The following is a 16117-nucleotide window of genomic DNA, read 5'->3' as shown; positions in this document are numbered from 1 at the left end:
TCTGATTTTCTTTCTTGTCTTTTCTTTTCTTGTCTGTCTGTATTCCCGCTTGGAACTTCTTGAGGATTGCGCTACAAAAACCTGTTGCAGCACTTCGTTGGCGGTCTTTATAAGCTATGGCGTAATTTTTTTTTAGTACATAGTTAATTAAAAAAGAAGAAAAAATATTTTTGCGTGATAGGACTGTGCTGTACGCTCGTATACATGCATTTATATTTATTCCCAAGCAAGAATTTCTTTCTTTTTTTTTCTTCAGCAATTACCTGATGGTAGTGAGCTACTTTTTCTTTCCCCCCTCCAGACTGTAGACGGATGATGTGGGTAGGTTTTTACAAATTCTAAAGTGTGATGTCTTAGTTGAATCATGTGATTTGATTGTTGCCTTGACGGATGTACTATTTTTGAGACCAGTAATTACTAGTTTGTGTTAAGTTGCTTTTGTGGTGACGCACAATAGAGTCAATGAAAGTTTTAAACGTGTTGGAATGATTCTGTTGGTCCCGCTGCCTTAAAAAAGCGGGAGGGGGGATGACAACTATCTTTAATTAATTTTTCTTGTCATATTTTCTGCACTTTGTTTTCAGTAGATATTACGTTTCTAGTTTGTTGGTAGATGAAGAAAAGTAATTCTTTTGCAATTTATTTATCTTTTAAAAATTTGTTTTGTTTTAATGCAAAGCGTAAAGATTCATACGTTTTAAAATATCTTAATAGTGTTTTTGGTAGAGAGGAGATAACATTTTTGTTTTATATTTCAAAAATCTAGGATACATTGGAAAATAAAAGCACTTATTTAGAGCAGTTTTTTGACTTTTCCACAATAATGAAAATTTTTTTAGCTGTTTAACTACGTGTAAGCATGTATGCAGATTAAAGATTTCAGAAAAAGAAAGGCTTTTACATCCTTGCACCTAGGAAGCAAAAAATGGAAGAAGACCCTTTTAATTAGCTTTTTCGCTTATAGACAGTTCCTTCTAATATTGAATCTAGTGCTGTTGTTCTATTATTAGTTAATAAAAATCTTCACACCTAATATTTAGGATTTCAATCTAGTGTTGTGAAACTTAGAGTTGTAACATCGCATTTCTAATGAATCACCAAGAGCGCTTTTTAGTATATTGATGCCTGAAAACGGCAACTTATCATTCTAATTAAAAAAACTGATATGTTAAATTTAAAGAATAAATATGCTAGTTTTAAAACAAAAAAGTAATATCTTAATACACTAACTTTGGAGCAAAAAAAAAAAAAATAATATTTTAATTAAAATTAAAAAGAAGATTTTAAGAATTAATTAAAATTCTAATGTACGTTATTAATTATTCATTATTTTTAATTTATATACAGTGTCTCACAAAAGTGATGGGACACTTGTGCTTTACGAAAGGAAACTGTAGTAAAATAAATTAAAAAAACATGTAAAATTTTTGTGAGTGTGTTTCATACTTAAATTTAGTAACAATTATTACATAACATACATTTTCTCAAAATATTAAAATAGTAATTTAATAAAAATACAATTGTTTAGAACGGAGCAAAAAAATGGCTCACATAAGTGATGGGTCACTTACTTTTCCATCAAATATTTATCTAAAAATTTTACTTTTTAAAAGGTTTTAATATTTTGTTGGATTTCCTTTTACTTTTAAATCTTTATTTAATCTTCTTGGATGGATTCGACTAATTGTTTTGTGATTTCTGGAGTGATTTTACCCCATTCTTCTTGAAGCAATGATTTTAATTGTTGTTTTGAAGAAATGGTGTGTTTGCGAATTCTTGATTCCAATTCTTGCCAAATATTCTGTATGGGATTTAAGTCTGGAGATTGTGATGGTGTTTTTATTATTTCAGGACAGTTATACAGCAGCCAGAGTCTAACGTTCAAAGCAGTGTGCTTGGGGTCATTGTCCTGGTAGAATTTAAAATCGTTATGAAGGATCAATTTTCGTGCTGAAAATTTCAAATTTTGATTTAAAATGTCAATATACCTGTACTGATCCATTATACTGTCAATAAAAACAAGATTACCAACTCCAGCGGACGACATACACCCCCATACCATAACTCCTCCTCCACCATGTTTTACTGTTGGCACCAAGTTCTGTTTGCGAAATTCTTTCCTGGGTTTTCTCTACACCAAGATTCTACCGTCAGAACCAAATATATTAAATTTAATCTCATCAGCAAATATAACTTCATTCCAGTAATCAGAGTTCTTATTTATGTTGGATTTTGCGAAAGCCAGTCTGAGTTTTCTATTCTTTTCACTTACGAAGAATTTTTTCCTGGCTGCTCTACCGTGATATCCAGCAGATCGAATTACTCTTCTAATAGTCTCAGGATTAAAAATTACTCCATATAATGCTTGTAAATCAGCAGCAACTTTAGGGGCACTCATTCTTGGATTTTTTTTTAAATATTTTGAACAATAATTCGCTTTATTCCATTGGATAGCTTTGATGGTCGGCCATGTCTTCTTTTATCCTGAATCATATGATTCTTTTTATATCGTTTAATGATATTGAAAACTGTTGAGTGACTCATGTTAACTGTTTCAACAGTTTCTCTAATAGATTTTCCACATTCAATATGCAAATTAATAACTAATTTTCGAATTTCAGGCAAAGTTTCTTTTCGTTTAGCATTCATGGCTGCACAGAGCTAAAAAACACAAAAATTCTAAAACAAACTGGAGAGAAAGACTGCAGACGATTTTATAAATTATTGCCAATTACTTTTGAGTAAAAATAAAAAACCCAAAAAATATTTTTATTGTAGTACGTAGTAGTATCTAATGGTGACCCATCATTTATGTGAGCCATTTTTTGCTCCTTTCCAAACAATTGTATTTTTATTAAATTACTATTTTAATATTTTGAGAAAATGTATGTTATGTAATAATTGTTACTAAATTTAAGTATGAAACACACCCACAAAAAATTTTTACATGTTTTTTAATTTATTTTATTACAGTTTCTTTTTGTAAAGCACAAGTGTCCCATCACTTTTGTGAGACACTGTATATATATAACGTATTTGCGTTGCTACGCTACCAACATAATTCCACTAAGAAATGTAAATTACTGCAAACGATTATCCGCAAAGAATATGCGCAGACGATGCGCACGCTTAAAAATGTTTTTCGGTTATTCTCTGAGTTTTGATTAACAAATTTTGTTGTTCGTTCAAAAACGGCGAGAATTCTTTAAAACTTCATTATAATATGTAAGGTGAGCATCATGCCAAATACATGGATGCAGAATTATATCAGAGATAAAAAATTTTGCCGAGTGTTTTCCTACAATGGGGGTTAAGAGATATGAAAGCCTGAATATATATTAGTTTGAAGTTTTGCAGATGATTTATGATCAAATTAGGTATCTGGAGCTTTCATCCTTGATATAAAATAGAAATATTTCTGTAAATTTTGAACAATCGGATATAAATTAATCATTCCTATCAATTTTCATTTATAGTATTTTAAGATATATTTTTATTTTACAACGTCATTTCAGAGGGTTTTTTTTTTATCAAAGCACGTGGTACCTAATTCGATCATATTTCGTTTACAAAGTTTAAAAGCATTTTTACTAGGAAGTGTTGTAATAGAGAAACATTTCGGGTGTCATATTTCAACGAAAATACCCATTTTGATCGCTTTCGAATCGATTTGAATTATTTTTTGGTGTGACATCTGTACACACGGACAGAATAAAGAACTCTTCTTCCAAAACGGATTGTGATTTAAAAAGGATTCAGAAGAGATTTTTTTTTTTTTTCCCCTGTGTGTGTGTGACATCTCGCCTACGTATGTCAAAAATGAGTAGTCATACAACGTTCAAATATTGTATATGGGACTGCTATTACTTCTAGTTGCGCACCACCCTTTTTTCATTGCATTCGACGATACCAAACATACACTGAGCATTTAAGGGTAATGTTAAGGGAATTTTTGTCTACATACTTTGTTTGTTCTTGGCAGCTTTCTAAATGAAACTTCGTTTACTCTCGGAAGTTTTTTAGTATTCATGGTGTTTTAAAAAATTTTTAAATAAAGTCTTCGTTAGTTTTCGGCAGCTTTATATGGGTTTTTTAAAAGTAAGCATTTTGTTTTTCAGGGTTTTAATCTATTTTTTTTTCTTTTTATATTTTTAATTTTTATTTCCATCTTTGTATCTTTGTTTAATGTAGTACTGGGATTGCGAATACGTGTAGAAAAAAGGTCTGAACATTTGGAGAGTCACTAAAATGTTGTTTAGAGTGAAGATTTAATCCGAATATAGCGGTTTTGAGTCTCAAATGATTCAAAGGAACGAAACATGTATTTGGAACTCATTAATCAACTTGGTTTAATGGTTCAAGCACTTTTCCCTTGACAAGTTCTGTTTCAAGCGTTAAACAAAGGTGATTAATACCTTATTTTAGTTTTTGTATTATGGTGTTTTATTTTCCGTTTTTTTTTTATACTTATTTGAAGTTTTTTTTTTTTTTTATTTTTACATGCACTTCTTTTGGCTTGCGTCATTTATCGCGTAAGAATTGGTTAGGACCTTCATAGGGAGGAAATTATAATCTATCATATAGACCCGACTTTTCCTTTTAATTTAATTTTATTATGCATATACCTATATATACCTACTCACAAATTACTAATGTTGTTTTATTTTCGTAATCGTTGGTCTTAAACATATATATACTTCAAATTAAAAAATTATTCTAAACAGCGCATATATTCCTATTTTGATACTTTTTAATTAAAAAAATCAGGTTTATAAATATTACGAATTTCGATTAACTAATTAAAATTTGGAATAATTTAGCAAATTTTTTAAATAAATAATTACGTAGAATATCAGGTAAAAATTTCTTTGTTTTAAATGCATGTTCTTTATTTTGAAGATCATATTGCCTATTGATTTTTAAAAGGCAATAAGCATTACACCTATATAATAATTACTCCTACAATAATGAGGAAACCAAATAAATAGTTACAAGAGACCGCTTTCTCTTAAACTTTGTTTTAGATCCCGTGAAGAAAATTTGAAATAAAAATTATGAAGTTTTTTTAAATAAGCATTTTGTATTCTAGATAAATTTTTGCATTAATTGCGAATATTTTCTCTTCACTTGTTTCCCAACGTATTTTTTTATACATGCAAGAACACTTTCCCGTAAACTGTATATTAAATTAAGTAAAGGGTATTTATTACCTTACGTATAAGAATGGTTTCAGATACATGCAACTTTTCAGTGTAGTTTCTTTATATTTCAGTTACACTTAATATAGTAAATTCACGGATAAATGAGTATGCTCAACTCAAATGTTTTTCCAGTTTTTGCTTCCTGAAAAGGTTGTTCTTAACAAAAACAAAGTCTGCTACGCATTTCAACTTCAGCGTCGGTTAACAACTAAATTCCTTTTCTTACCGGAGTACAAATAGTCGTATAAAGAAAAGGTGAGCATACACATACTTCAACCACACATGGTCTCACAAAGAGACTGGATATGACAAGAGGGGTTTAGATTCTTTCTCTCTCAAGTATTTATTCATGTGAGGATTGGAACGAAACTTGTTTATATATAAGATTACTGAAAATAGAGAGGCACTTTACTCAACGCGATATTTCAGAAGACCTCTTATATTTATCCCCTTTTAAGGCACGGTAAATGAATTCTTTGTTTTGGACGTCTTAAAGGAGGAAGAAGTTTCACCGGAAATGGCACACAGGACAAAAAACTTAATAAGGCTTAAAACTATGATGTAAATATGTTTTTAAACAAAATTTACATCATAAGGGTTTGGTGGTTCTAAATGCAGCTACAGCTATTTTATATATTTAAATTTTACAAATCTTTATAAAGCATTATTTTTATATCTGTATCAAAAAACATCTAACTACAGACCTGCTTCCTTCATGATTATTTCCGCCATGATTACTCTGCCCGCATTTAATAACTTAAAAATAAGCAACAGCAATCATACTACACAAAAATTGCGCAAAAATTACACAAAAATCGATATTTGGAAGTCGCAAACTATGTATATAATTCGCTAATGCTTACTTCTGACAGATTTTAAAAAACTATTTTATCAAATGATCATACCATTTACTTCAATTCAATTACTCAGTATTCTCCCTCTTCCTTTAAAAGATAAATGAGAAGGGGCATGAAACTCAGTAGACTTATTCCAGGCATAAATGCCTTATCGTCCACCACACTTTAGTTCAAGAGCTACTATAGAGGCTATTAAGTTTTTAGAGTGGGAGTTGTGAAAAATCAATTGTTCCTTCGTCGAAATCAGAACCGCAAATCTTCGAGGTGTTAGATAGACGTGCTAATGATACACCACAAGTGAACACACAAGATGAAAGCTTTAATTCTTTATAATGTAATATAAGCAACACGTTAATGCAACGCAACCTTGTTCTATGTTGGCACATAAATGCAGTCATAAGGCCGCCTCTGTTATATTGGAAATAACGTATATCTAATTTAAAATTTAAAAAAAGGGCCACTAAATATTTACGTATTACAAAACAAAAAGTATACGTATTTATTAGTAAACGCGATTTTTTTTTTTTTAAAAAAAAAACGGTTTTGTAGATTTTTAACTGATGGAAACAAATTATGCTAGAGGTTCTAGAGAGTAATTACAGTATGTAATTAATAGAAATGAATGCAGATTTAAGAGTTTAAGAATTATTTAAAATTATTCTAGAATTTAAATATTAACATTTTTTAAAGCAAAAATTTGTCTTCCTAAAAAAAAAAAATGCCGATTTTAATTATGTTTATTTTTTGAAATGTAAACTAAGTAAATTAATTTCGCCATAATTTTTTTTTTAATTAGAAGAGAAGTGACATTGTATGATCCACTGCTCTCTATTAGGATCTAGAAGTAAGTTCCATATATTTGCTGACTGTCCTTTCCCTTTTCTGTAAGGGACATAGAGGGGGGATGTTATGGGCGGAACTGTGAGCAAGCTGGTGAATGAACACGTTGTAGTCACTTGGTCAAGCACCTAAAACGAGTGGCAAATAAATCCTAGCCTGCGCTGGGGGTTGGGGGTAGCAAGAACCTGAAAGCCAGCCTCGTTTTTCTGAAATAAAGATACCGTATACCTTGTTGTTAAGTTCGGAACACTATTAGGACTCAGCGTGGGAAAGCTTGCCTAGAAAGTTGTTGAAGAAATGTTGGGAGGTGTTTTCGAGTCGTCGTTAAACGGTTTTTAGGCACGTACAGTCAGAAGAGACTTTTTCAGGGCAATGATACAACAAGTAGATGCAATGAAATTATGATTGGAATGTATTTTTCTTATTAAATTTATAAGTAGGCATTATTTCTTAAGAAGATATATCGTTAAGACACAATAACACGCCGAATAAATACTAATTCAGAAGTTAAACAACAAAAATCAGCGTTATATTTACAAAATTTTCACAGTTTTGACTGTGAAAATTTTGTAAATATAAAGGAAACATTTTCCTAGACAGCCCTCTTCTGTTGATGCTTCTCAACAACTGGCCTAAAGCATTGATAACCTCCTCTTTACTGCAATGATCTCTCTAATGTACTCTTATTATTTTGCATCTTTAAAACAGATGTAAAAATATATTTCCGTTAACATAAAAAAAATGTAAATGGCATATCCGAATATCATTTAAATAATTATGGATTATTTTAGAACTGCAAAAATAATTTATAAAGCAGTTTTTTTATTGAACATTTTATTTCTCTCCTTAATAATTTAAAATCCGTTAGAATAACTGTTCCCGTATAAAGAGCATTAAAGTCTTCAAAAAGCCGTCAAACTAACTATTTTCGCAGTTTTAGCATAGAAGAATTTTCGCGGTTTTTAAGTCAAACGGTTTCTATAAGTATGGTTAAGAATATGCGAATTACGATCATGTTTCCGATTGCGCAACGGGAGAGTGAGTTAAAAGTACATATAATCGTAGTGTTAAAGGTGTTCTTAGTTATACAGGTAGATCATTTTTGCAGGTACGTATTTTAATATGTCAAAGAAGAAGCAGTTAAATGACTTAAACGGGAATGGGCACAATTGGAATAATGCAAAACAGGTAGAATCAATCTAAAATATTCAGACTAATAAGTATGCTCCAAAATAATCATTGCAAATTGATTATAGATTGTGAAAGCAGTTTAGAGAAACGGGAGAATACGTGGTTACCACCACTTCGATTGAAGTTAATTTTCGTGTCTTGGTTTTAACAACCAGCAAAAGAACCAACATAACACCAATATGCTCTCAGATTTGTTCACTGATTCACGGATTCACGGATTTATATAGCAAAATTTATTTGTGTGAAACTTTACACTTTACTCTCCAACTTTATTTGTGGCTGTGTGAAAGATGTCTTTACGCAAGGACCCTGTGTGGTTGCAAAACGTTACACCGGCTTTGACAGAAACAATTCTAAATGATTTTTCTTGAAACGACATTCTAGATGTTAACTTATCTGAAGACATCCCACATAAAAAAAGTTTCTAGACTTTCTAGAAAGTCCTTCTTTTAAAACTGCAGGAATCATGACCTGAGGAAGAAGGATTTAAGTGGTTGCAAAAATTTACATGTCTTTTCAGGGTGGTCCTTTAAATGCTCGCATGTACAGAGGAAATATATGGGATTTATATATTAAACATTATAGAGAAGACATCGGCGATGAATTCCTTTCAATGGATAGTAAGGTAAGACCTCATAGACTGACCTTGTTTCTGAGCGTTTGGGAAAGAGCAGTGTCTAAACAACGGAATGGGCTACCGACTCTCCTGATGTAAATTCAATTGAATATGTGTCGGATGCGTTAGACTGCAAGATTTTATAGTTCTAACCTCCTCCTAGGATACTCGGAGAGTTAAGAATTGTATTTAACAGCACTTTTAAGTAGCTTAAACAATTATTGTCTTGTTTTTCCGTTTACAAGAGGAAATCACATCTTTTAACAAATTTTGCTTTGACTTAATATAATATTTGGACCTATTATTAACTCTGTAGCTTCAAAATGTATGCTAATTTTAGAACTCTATAATATCTAACTTTTTAGTCTTGAGACACTATAAAACATATAAATATTGTCCCAGTCTCATGTTGCTGTATTTGAAACAGCAAAAATCAAGGTCGTTATTATTAACTATCTTTAAACTTTCATACCTCTGAAAATACAAATTAATGCAAATAATGAAATCTCATTTAAACACGTATGCTGCATTTTAAAGACCTTATTTTTTTTTTTTTTTTTTTTTTTTTTTTTTTTTTTTTTTTTTAAAGCAGTTTTAAATAAAATTATATTAATCTGCTACGTTTAAAATTTTCCTTTTAACCTTAAAGGGAATGTTACAGCACATCGTTTTGTTGATGTCTACAATGTAAGCGGATTATTGTATCCTTTCTTCGATAAGAAAAAATTTAAAGCGGTGCGAGATAAAAATAATGATATACATCCTTGAAGGAAACACATCTCAAGTTAAATTAATTTCATCAGGAAAAATAATGCTCCTATGAAAGACGATATTTAAAAGCAACATATTTATTCTTATTTTATATTATACTAGCGGGCAAACCCGCCAGATGAGAGAGCTGCAGTCAAAGCAAAACTTGTAAATTCTATCTTTAGCCCTCAAAAGCAAATGTATAGAAACATTTCAGTATGAATGAAATCAGTTCATTTTTTGTAGGGAAAAACCAATTAGTAAATTATTTTTTATTGCCAAACCAGGAAGCAAAAACTTTTGACACTTCAGGTTAATACTGTAATTTAAATTTACTGTAATATAACAACATTTTTTTCAATATCAATAAAAGAATTAATTTGGCATTAATATATCGTGTCAATTATAATAATCTGAAATAAAAAAGTTACCAACAGCATCTATTTATTTAAAATGCTGACATTAATGAAAAATGTTCGACATATAATGACGTGATATGCAAACGCGTGCTTTTTTCAACGTCAGACTCAGAACATAAATTGCGCCGGTACTTTTTAGTTTTGAGGATAATTCATAATTCTATAACCCTATAAAAGAAGGACCGGAACTTCTTTTATGTAACTGAACAACAATTCCAGAAGAAATGTCATCTTGAAAATTATATTTTTAGTAATAAAATTATGTTAAAAATTGCTTATTAAATTATAATTTATCTCTTTGTATTTTATTAAATTTTAATTTTAATTGTTTAATTACTTTAACTATTAATTATAAAATTATTTTTATAATGAATTATTTAAGATGTTTATTATTAATGATTTTATTAGTTATTTTATTTATAAATTTTTCTTCTTCTTCTTTCGAAGGTCTTCTATAGGGCTCTGATACTTCCAATTTTAGAAATTAACAGAGCTCCAGAACTTCTAATTTTAGAAATTAAGCCCTAGTCAGAATATGACCTTAAAATAATAATAATAATAATAATACGTTTAAAGTTTGGCAATGCTATTTTTATTTCATATTATGTAAAACTTACAAATTTTGATTAACAGATTCTACGATTTGAAAGCGAGCAGTGGCAACACTTTTCGAAATAAAGCAGATTTTCATCTCCAGCGTGCGAGACTGTTGCCACTCGAAAAAATGAGGGCGAAAATTAGAGCTTTTACGAGGCTTTAATTAATACATCTGCTAATTAAATTCGTACGGAGAAGGAGATAGGTAAAAATGGCTTGCCGCGAATTTTTGGAATCCGGGGATACCTTTCTTGAAGCTCAACTCCACGCCGTTCCGGAGGAGATAGTGCCACAAACAAACAAACAAATAGACAGACAGACGCGCATAGATTTTAATAGTATAGACTTCTCTAGAATACTTTAGCTATATGAAGTGCTAGGTCTTCCTAATCCGGAACAATTTGTTATTTCCCTACCAGAATCCGATCATAGCTGTGCCTCAAGTGAACCAAAAAGCATTACAAGCTCTAATGGCTTTCAAAGTATCTTTTCCAATATATGGCTATATGGGGATTCAGCTATTGCTTGCACGCGCACTATATCCTCCTTTACGTTTCAGCGGCTGACTATCGACAAAGTACGCGCCTTTGTACCGACATAATCCGACCTGACAGTAATCTACTCCATGTCTTGATAATTTCAATTCTGAAAAAGAGTGTCCGCACAATAGGCGGCGAGGCCTAAGCACTGCTATTGCGGATCTGTATTCTGTGGATCGTAATTATGGACTGATACATTCAGTACCTTTTTTGTCGCTTCGTGTGCGTGAATAGAACCATTTGGGGGTTACTTATGGAAAGTGGACCTAGAACTCACACGATGAGATAGGAAGATTTGGTGGGTTTTATATATATGATTAGGCAGAATGTCACTGGTTGGAATTTGGAGAAGAGCCCGTTCACATGTTCACCACAGCATTTGTAAATGGTGATAAAAGAGGATCATCTGTTTCCGTTGACGGTTTTGTTGACAAGAAGTTGTATTCTTTCGAAGGAATGCTTTTGAATGCAAGTTTTGCGAATTCTGCTTCTAATTTTAAGTATTAAAATAGAAAAAAAAAATTCCTTCAGCATCTTCACAGCCGCTTGTGAAAGGATTATGTGTTTCCGGTCTTATTTAGAAGGGATGAGTTTTAAGACATACACACTGAGTTAACAAGAAGCGCTGGGAACTAACTAAAATCATCTTCTAAATCTAAAATATTTTACAAGCGAAAAGAGCATACATTAGAAATTTCGACTGATGTAACCCAAAATAAATATTTCTTAAGAAGCAATGCTTTATTTAATGGAATACTTCAACCCGTAGAACTATATACCCCTTTTACATATTAAAGAGTCATAAAGCCGCGTAAATAAAAACATTCCTCGGGCTTTTAGTTTGATTTTTTTTAAATAAAACCTATAAATAATAGAAAATAATGGAAATTATTCAAATAAAAATAAATGTTTCTTGTGGTAAAATAAAAATTGATCACTTATTATTCATTATCACGACATCTAAATGTTTATTGTGACAGAAATAGGTTTCTAAATTTTAGTGAGAATTTTATTACATCGAACTTTTTATGAAAATATTTTTTCAAAGAGTAAAACAAGTAATTTTCTTAGGTTTGTAAGACGTTGAAAAAAATGTATCGTAAGAGTACTACATGGGAACTTTGGTATATTTTGTGAAAGAACTTCAACTTCTCAGTAATCCTAATATGATAATACATTATAGTTGTTTAAAACTATATGTTTAAAGTATAGTTTGCATCATGCTGTTTATGAACCAGCCTTCAAAACTTGTTCTGAAAATTTATGAATATTTTTTTTTGCCTTAAAATTTTCTAATAATTTTAACTAGGATTTTTTTTAATAATTTTTATTATTAAGTAGACAAAAACCGGAAAATATTGAAATCCCATTAAATACGGAACACTCAGGTAGAAATGATCGTAGATTTAGCTGAATAATCTAAAAAAGATGTAACAACAGACGATTCTAAAATCAATAATATAATTCACTCCATTCCACAGACTTGCCGAAAATTTTGAGAACATAATCAGTTTGGGCTGAAAATTCAAATTTCCGAGTTGGAAAACTCCCTTTTTATTGTTTTATTGTTTGAAGAAGGCGAGCAGTGAATTGTAAATATCTATAAAAATTAGCAATTAGATGTATTATAAGTCCTATGAATTAAATGTATAATAAAATCTATGAGATATTAAAAATAGCATTTAAATTATTTATATCAAATGGTAATATTATAAGAATTCACAAATTGCCAAGCCGCTTGAATGAAAGAATTTGAGATCATATGCTGCATGGAGTTGCAGTACTTGTCACGCTGTATAGAAGGTAACTCTGGTAACTTAAGTTAACATACCGCAACTGAAAGCGAAAAATGGATACAGTTTTGTAACGTCAAAATTTTCAATAAGCTTAATTGAATGTTTCTCTCACGTGAAGTAAAATGCCAAACAAAACTATGCATTAAAAGCTCGAATGGACCGACCAGTCAAATAAGACCTATAAAAACTGGTAGTTTAACCCGAGTTCCTTTCCATTTTCTGAATAGCGTTTTCGTCTTTTTCTAGTGAGTTTTTCTATTGAAAGCATTGTTATGTACTCGTAGATAACGCCAGTGTATTTTACTGTAGTAAAATAAGCCAATTAATTCCTCCTGAATGCTTAATATTTTTGAAAAGAATACAAAACCCTTTTTGTTTGCCAAGGAATACACCATGATAAAAAATTAACTACTGGATAGTTGTCAATAGGTATTTGAAACTAAATAAAACAAAGTAGCGATATTTTACGTTATTTAAAGCCCAATAAACTATTCTGTGAATCTCCAAATGACGATTCTTGAAATGAAAATGAAATAATAAATGAACTTCTAAAAACCAAACGACATTTGTACTTTTTCTGCAATGTATACAAATTTAATAGATAATATGAAAGTCAAATGAAAGAGAAATAAATTTAATCTTTATAAAGTAAGACCAGAAATCAGATAATTCTGAAAATAATTTTAATACTTGCAGAAAGTTGCCAGTTTATGTGCTTTTCATGTAAAAATGAATGCGAAACATAGAATCGTTATAGCATGAGCTTATGATTATGGATTGAATGTATGGCATAGATGAAAAACAGACAAAAAATGGTCAAAGAAAAAACATAACTTTACATTAGTACTCTTAATTTTATAAAAGTACAAGTCTGACAATTGTAAAGAACTTAATTACGAAAACATTTACTAGGAATATAATATGCTATGTAATTCGGTTAAGGATTTGTATAAACCTGTGTATATATATAATTAATTACCAAACCGTTTTTTACCAGCAAAATATCTTGTTTGAAAAGTTTTGGTTTTTAACATTTTTTAAATTCTTTGTAACATTTAATGGATTATTTGAAATTTATTAATTATTAATTTTAATTTTCGGTCTTTGTGAAAAATTAGTTCCAAATTTCTTACTTTATATATATATACACGTACTTTTGGTGAGGCCGATTGCAACCGAAAAGGGAGGTGAACAACTACGTGTTATATAAGTTCCATATACAAAATTTGAATGTTCTGAGGCTACTCGTTTTTGTGTTTTGCGAGATACATACGTACGTGTCTACAGACGTCACGAAAAAAAGTCTCTTTTGAATCCTTTTTACAAACCGTTTTGGAATAAATAGGGCTTTATTCTGCCTGTACTTACAGATGTCACGCAAAAGCATCGTTCTAATGGATTCGAGAGGGGTCAAATAGATATTTTCGTTGAAATATGATACCCGACATTTTTCGCGATTACAATACTTCCTTTACTTTGTATAAGGAAGTAAAAACGAGATTATAGGAGCCGTTTTTGAGTAATCATTAAAAAGTTGAAATGTACGTCTTTCCTCAATGATGGGACATTTAAATAAAAAAAAAATTCGGGGGCTTTAAAACTAATTAGAAAATAGAGGCAACAGCTTTGTACCATTTAAAAATATATAAATAACTAATGAACAATCATTAACATAAGTGAAGCAAAAATAATTTGGTTATAACTAAAACAATAGACTTCTAATTCTGAGAAACAAGCATTTTTGATAAAAAGGCAAATCAAACTTCTTAGTAAATAACAAACCCACGGAAAGTTGTAAGGATTCATTAAATTTATCTTACAGTTAATTTTTATTTTAAAGTACATTTCCTTTGATTCCCATTTTGCACCGACGCTTTCTTGCCAGAATGTTAATAAGCTAGCGCTCTTGTATTCAAATCGGATATAAAGTAGTAGTATTTAAGGGAAGGTTTTGGAAGGAGATTTTAGAAAGTGTTATGCCTGCTTGAAGACTACGTTGCTGTCTTGATATACTAGTCGTTAGATTTCCGTAGTTTTCAGAGCTTCTAGCCATAAGCTTGTTTACGCAGACTTTCAAGAGTCAGAACCTTCCTACGCGTTAAACTGTCCTGTGAGCCGTTAAGCTAAACTTACTACATTTAATTTTAAGTTCAACATTACCTTTTTGAGTTTAATTAGAAGTGCTGGCTTCTATAAGCACCAGTCGGTGCCATCTGTGAGTATATTGAGTTAATAAAGAGTCATTCACACGCTTCTCTGGACTTTTTCGGACTTAAGACTCGAGAATGATTCCTTCCACGGTCTTCTAGAGTCTCGTTAGTTTATGCTTGCGAATAACGCGAGAAGCAATAAAGTTTTTTTAGGCAAATAACATCAAAGACTTTCAATTAAGCCTTTTTTTTTTTTTTTTTTTTCAAACAAGATTTTGATATAAAAGAAGGAAGCTTAAAGAAAATAAAGCTATATTTGAATCTAATCAAATTTTATTAGAATTTGGTTATTGAATTTTGTCACCTTTGGTTATTAAAACTTTATCAAATTCTCTTGGATTGTCTGTAAGTATTCAGCAGTTAATTTTGGCCGGTACAGTTAACTATTCATGTGTAAAATCTATCGTTCTCTAATTTTACCCAAACTAATCAAACCCTCTAATCTGAAAGATCCTCTTTTGAAGATTTAAAACCAGGATGGGAACAGCGCAAATTAATCATAATAAATATAATAATCAAATCATAACAAAACAAGCGTTTCTTTCTTAGATTATTATTATTATTATTATGCAAATGAATATATGTTATTGCCGAATTAAATGTTTGAACAGAAAGGCGTATAAACTTACATTAGAGCCGGACATCATTATGTTACTGAAAGACCTGGAAAAAGAAAAACATATTTAGTAAATTTGAATAAAATAACTATCTAACATCTTTATAAATGCGAAACTTGTATAAAATACGTATAAGTACTTTCTTTTATTCTGTTTAAAGTTATACTTGCACTAAAAATGAACTGGTAGTGTTAAGCTATTCCTACATTACAAATGTAGGGATTCCTACATTATTCCTACATTCCTACATTAAAATAAAATATAGGAATTCCTACATTAAAATAACTTGAACAACAGAGCTACATTTAGTGCGGAACAAAAGTGTACACGTTAAATCTAAAAATGCGTATGAAAGCATAGCGGTAATGGGCAAAGATAAAATCATTACAATATTTAACAAGCACACAAATTATAATAAAATAACATAAAATAATCTTTGATAAAGTAACATAGTGGAAATTCATTTGTGCAGTATAGATTATAT

At 30.4% G+C, this 16117-nt stretch overlaps 1 protein-coding gene across 1 annotated transcript in view; it reads right to left on the bottom strand.

The window, feature by feature from the left end:
* Positions 1-16117, bottom strand: part of LOC118197032 (protein Wnt-8c-like) — a 60766-nt gene that overhangs the window by 25289 nt on the left and 19360 nt on the right. The window contains exon 2 of the mRNA XM_035368500.2: positions 15646-15679. Within this exon, the coding sequence (XP_035224391.1) occupies positions 15646-15679 (34 nt within the window). The remainder of the gene's footprint in view (positions 1-15645; positions 15680-16117) is intronic.

Source organism: Stegodyphus dumicola, chromosome 1, assembly GCF_044657685.1.
Source record: "Stegodyphus dumicola isolate Sdum_Otavi_A_Nest chromosome 1, ASM4465768v1".
Taxonomy (NCBI): Eukaryota; Metazoa; Arthropoda; class Arachnida; order Araneae; family Eresidae; genus Stegodyphus; species Stegodyphus dumicola.
Note: the sequence above shows the minus strand (reverse complement) of the source record. Positions and strands in the feature narration are given on the sequence as shown.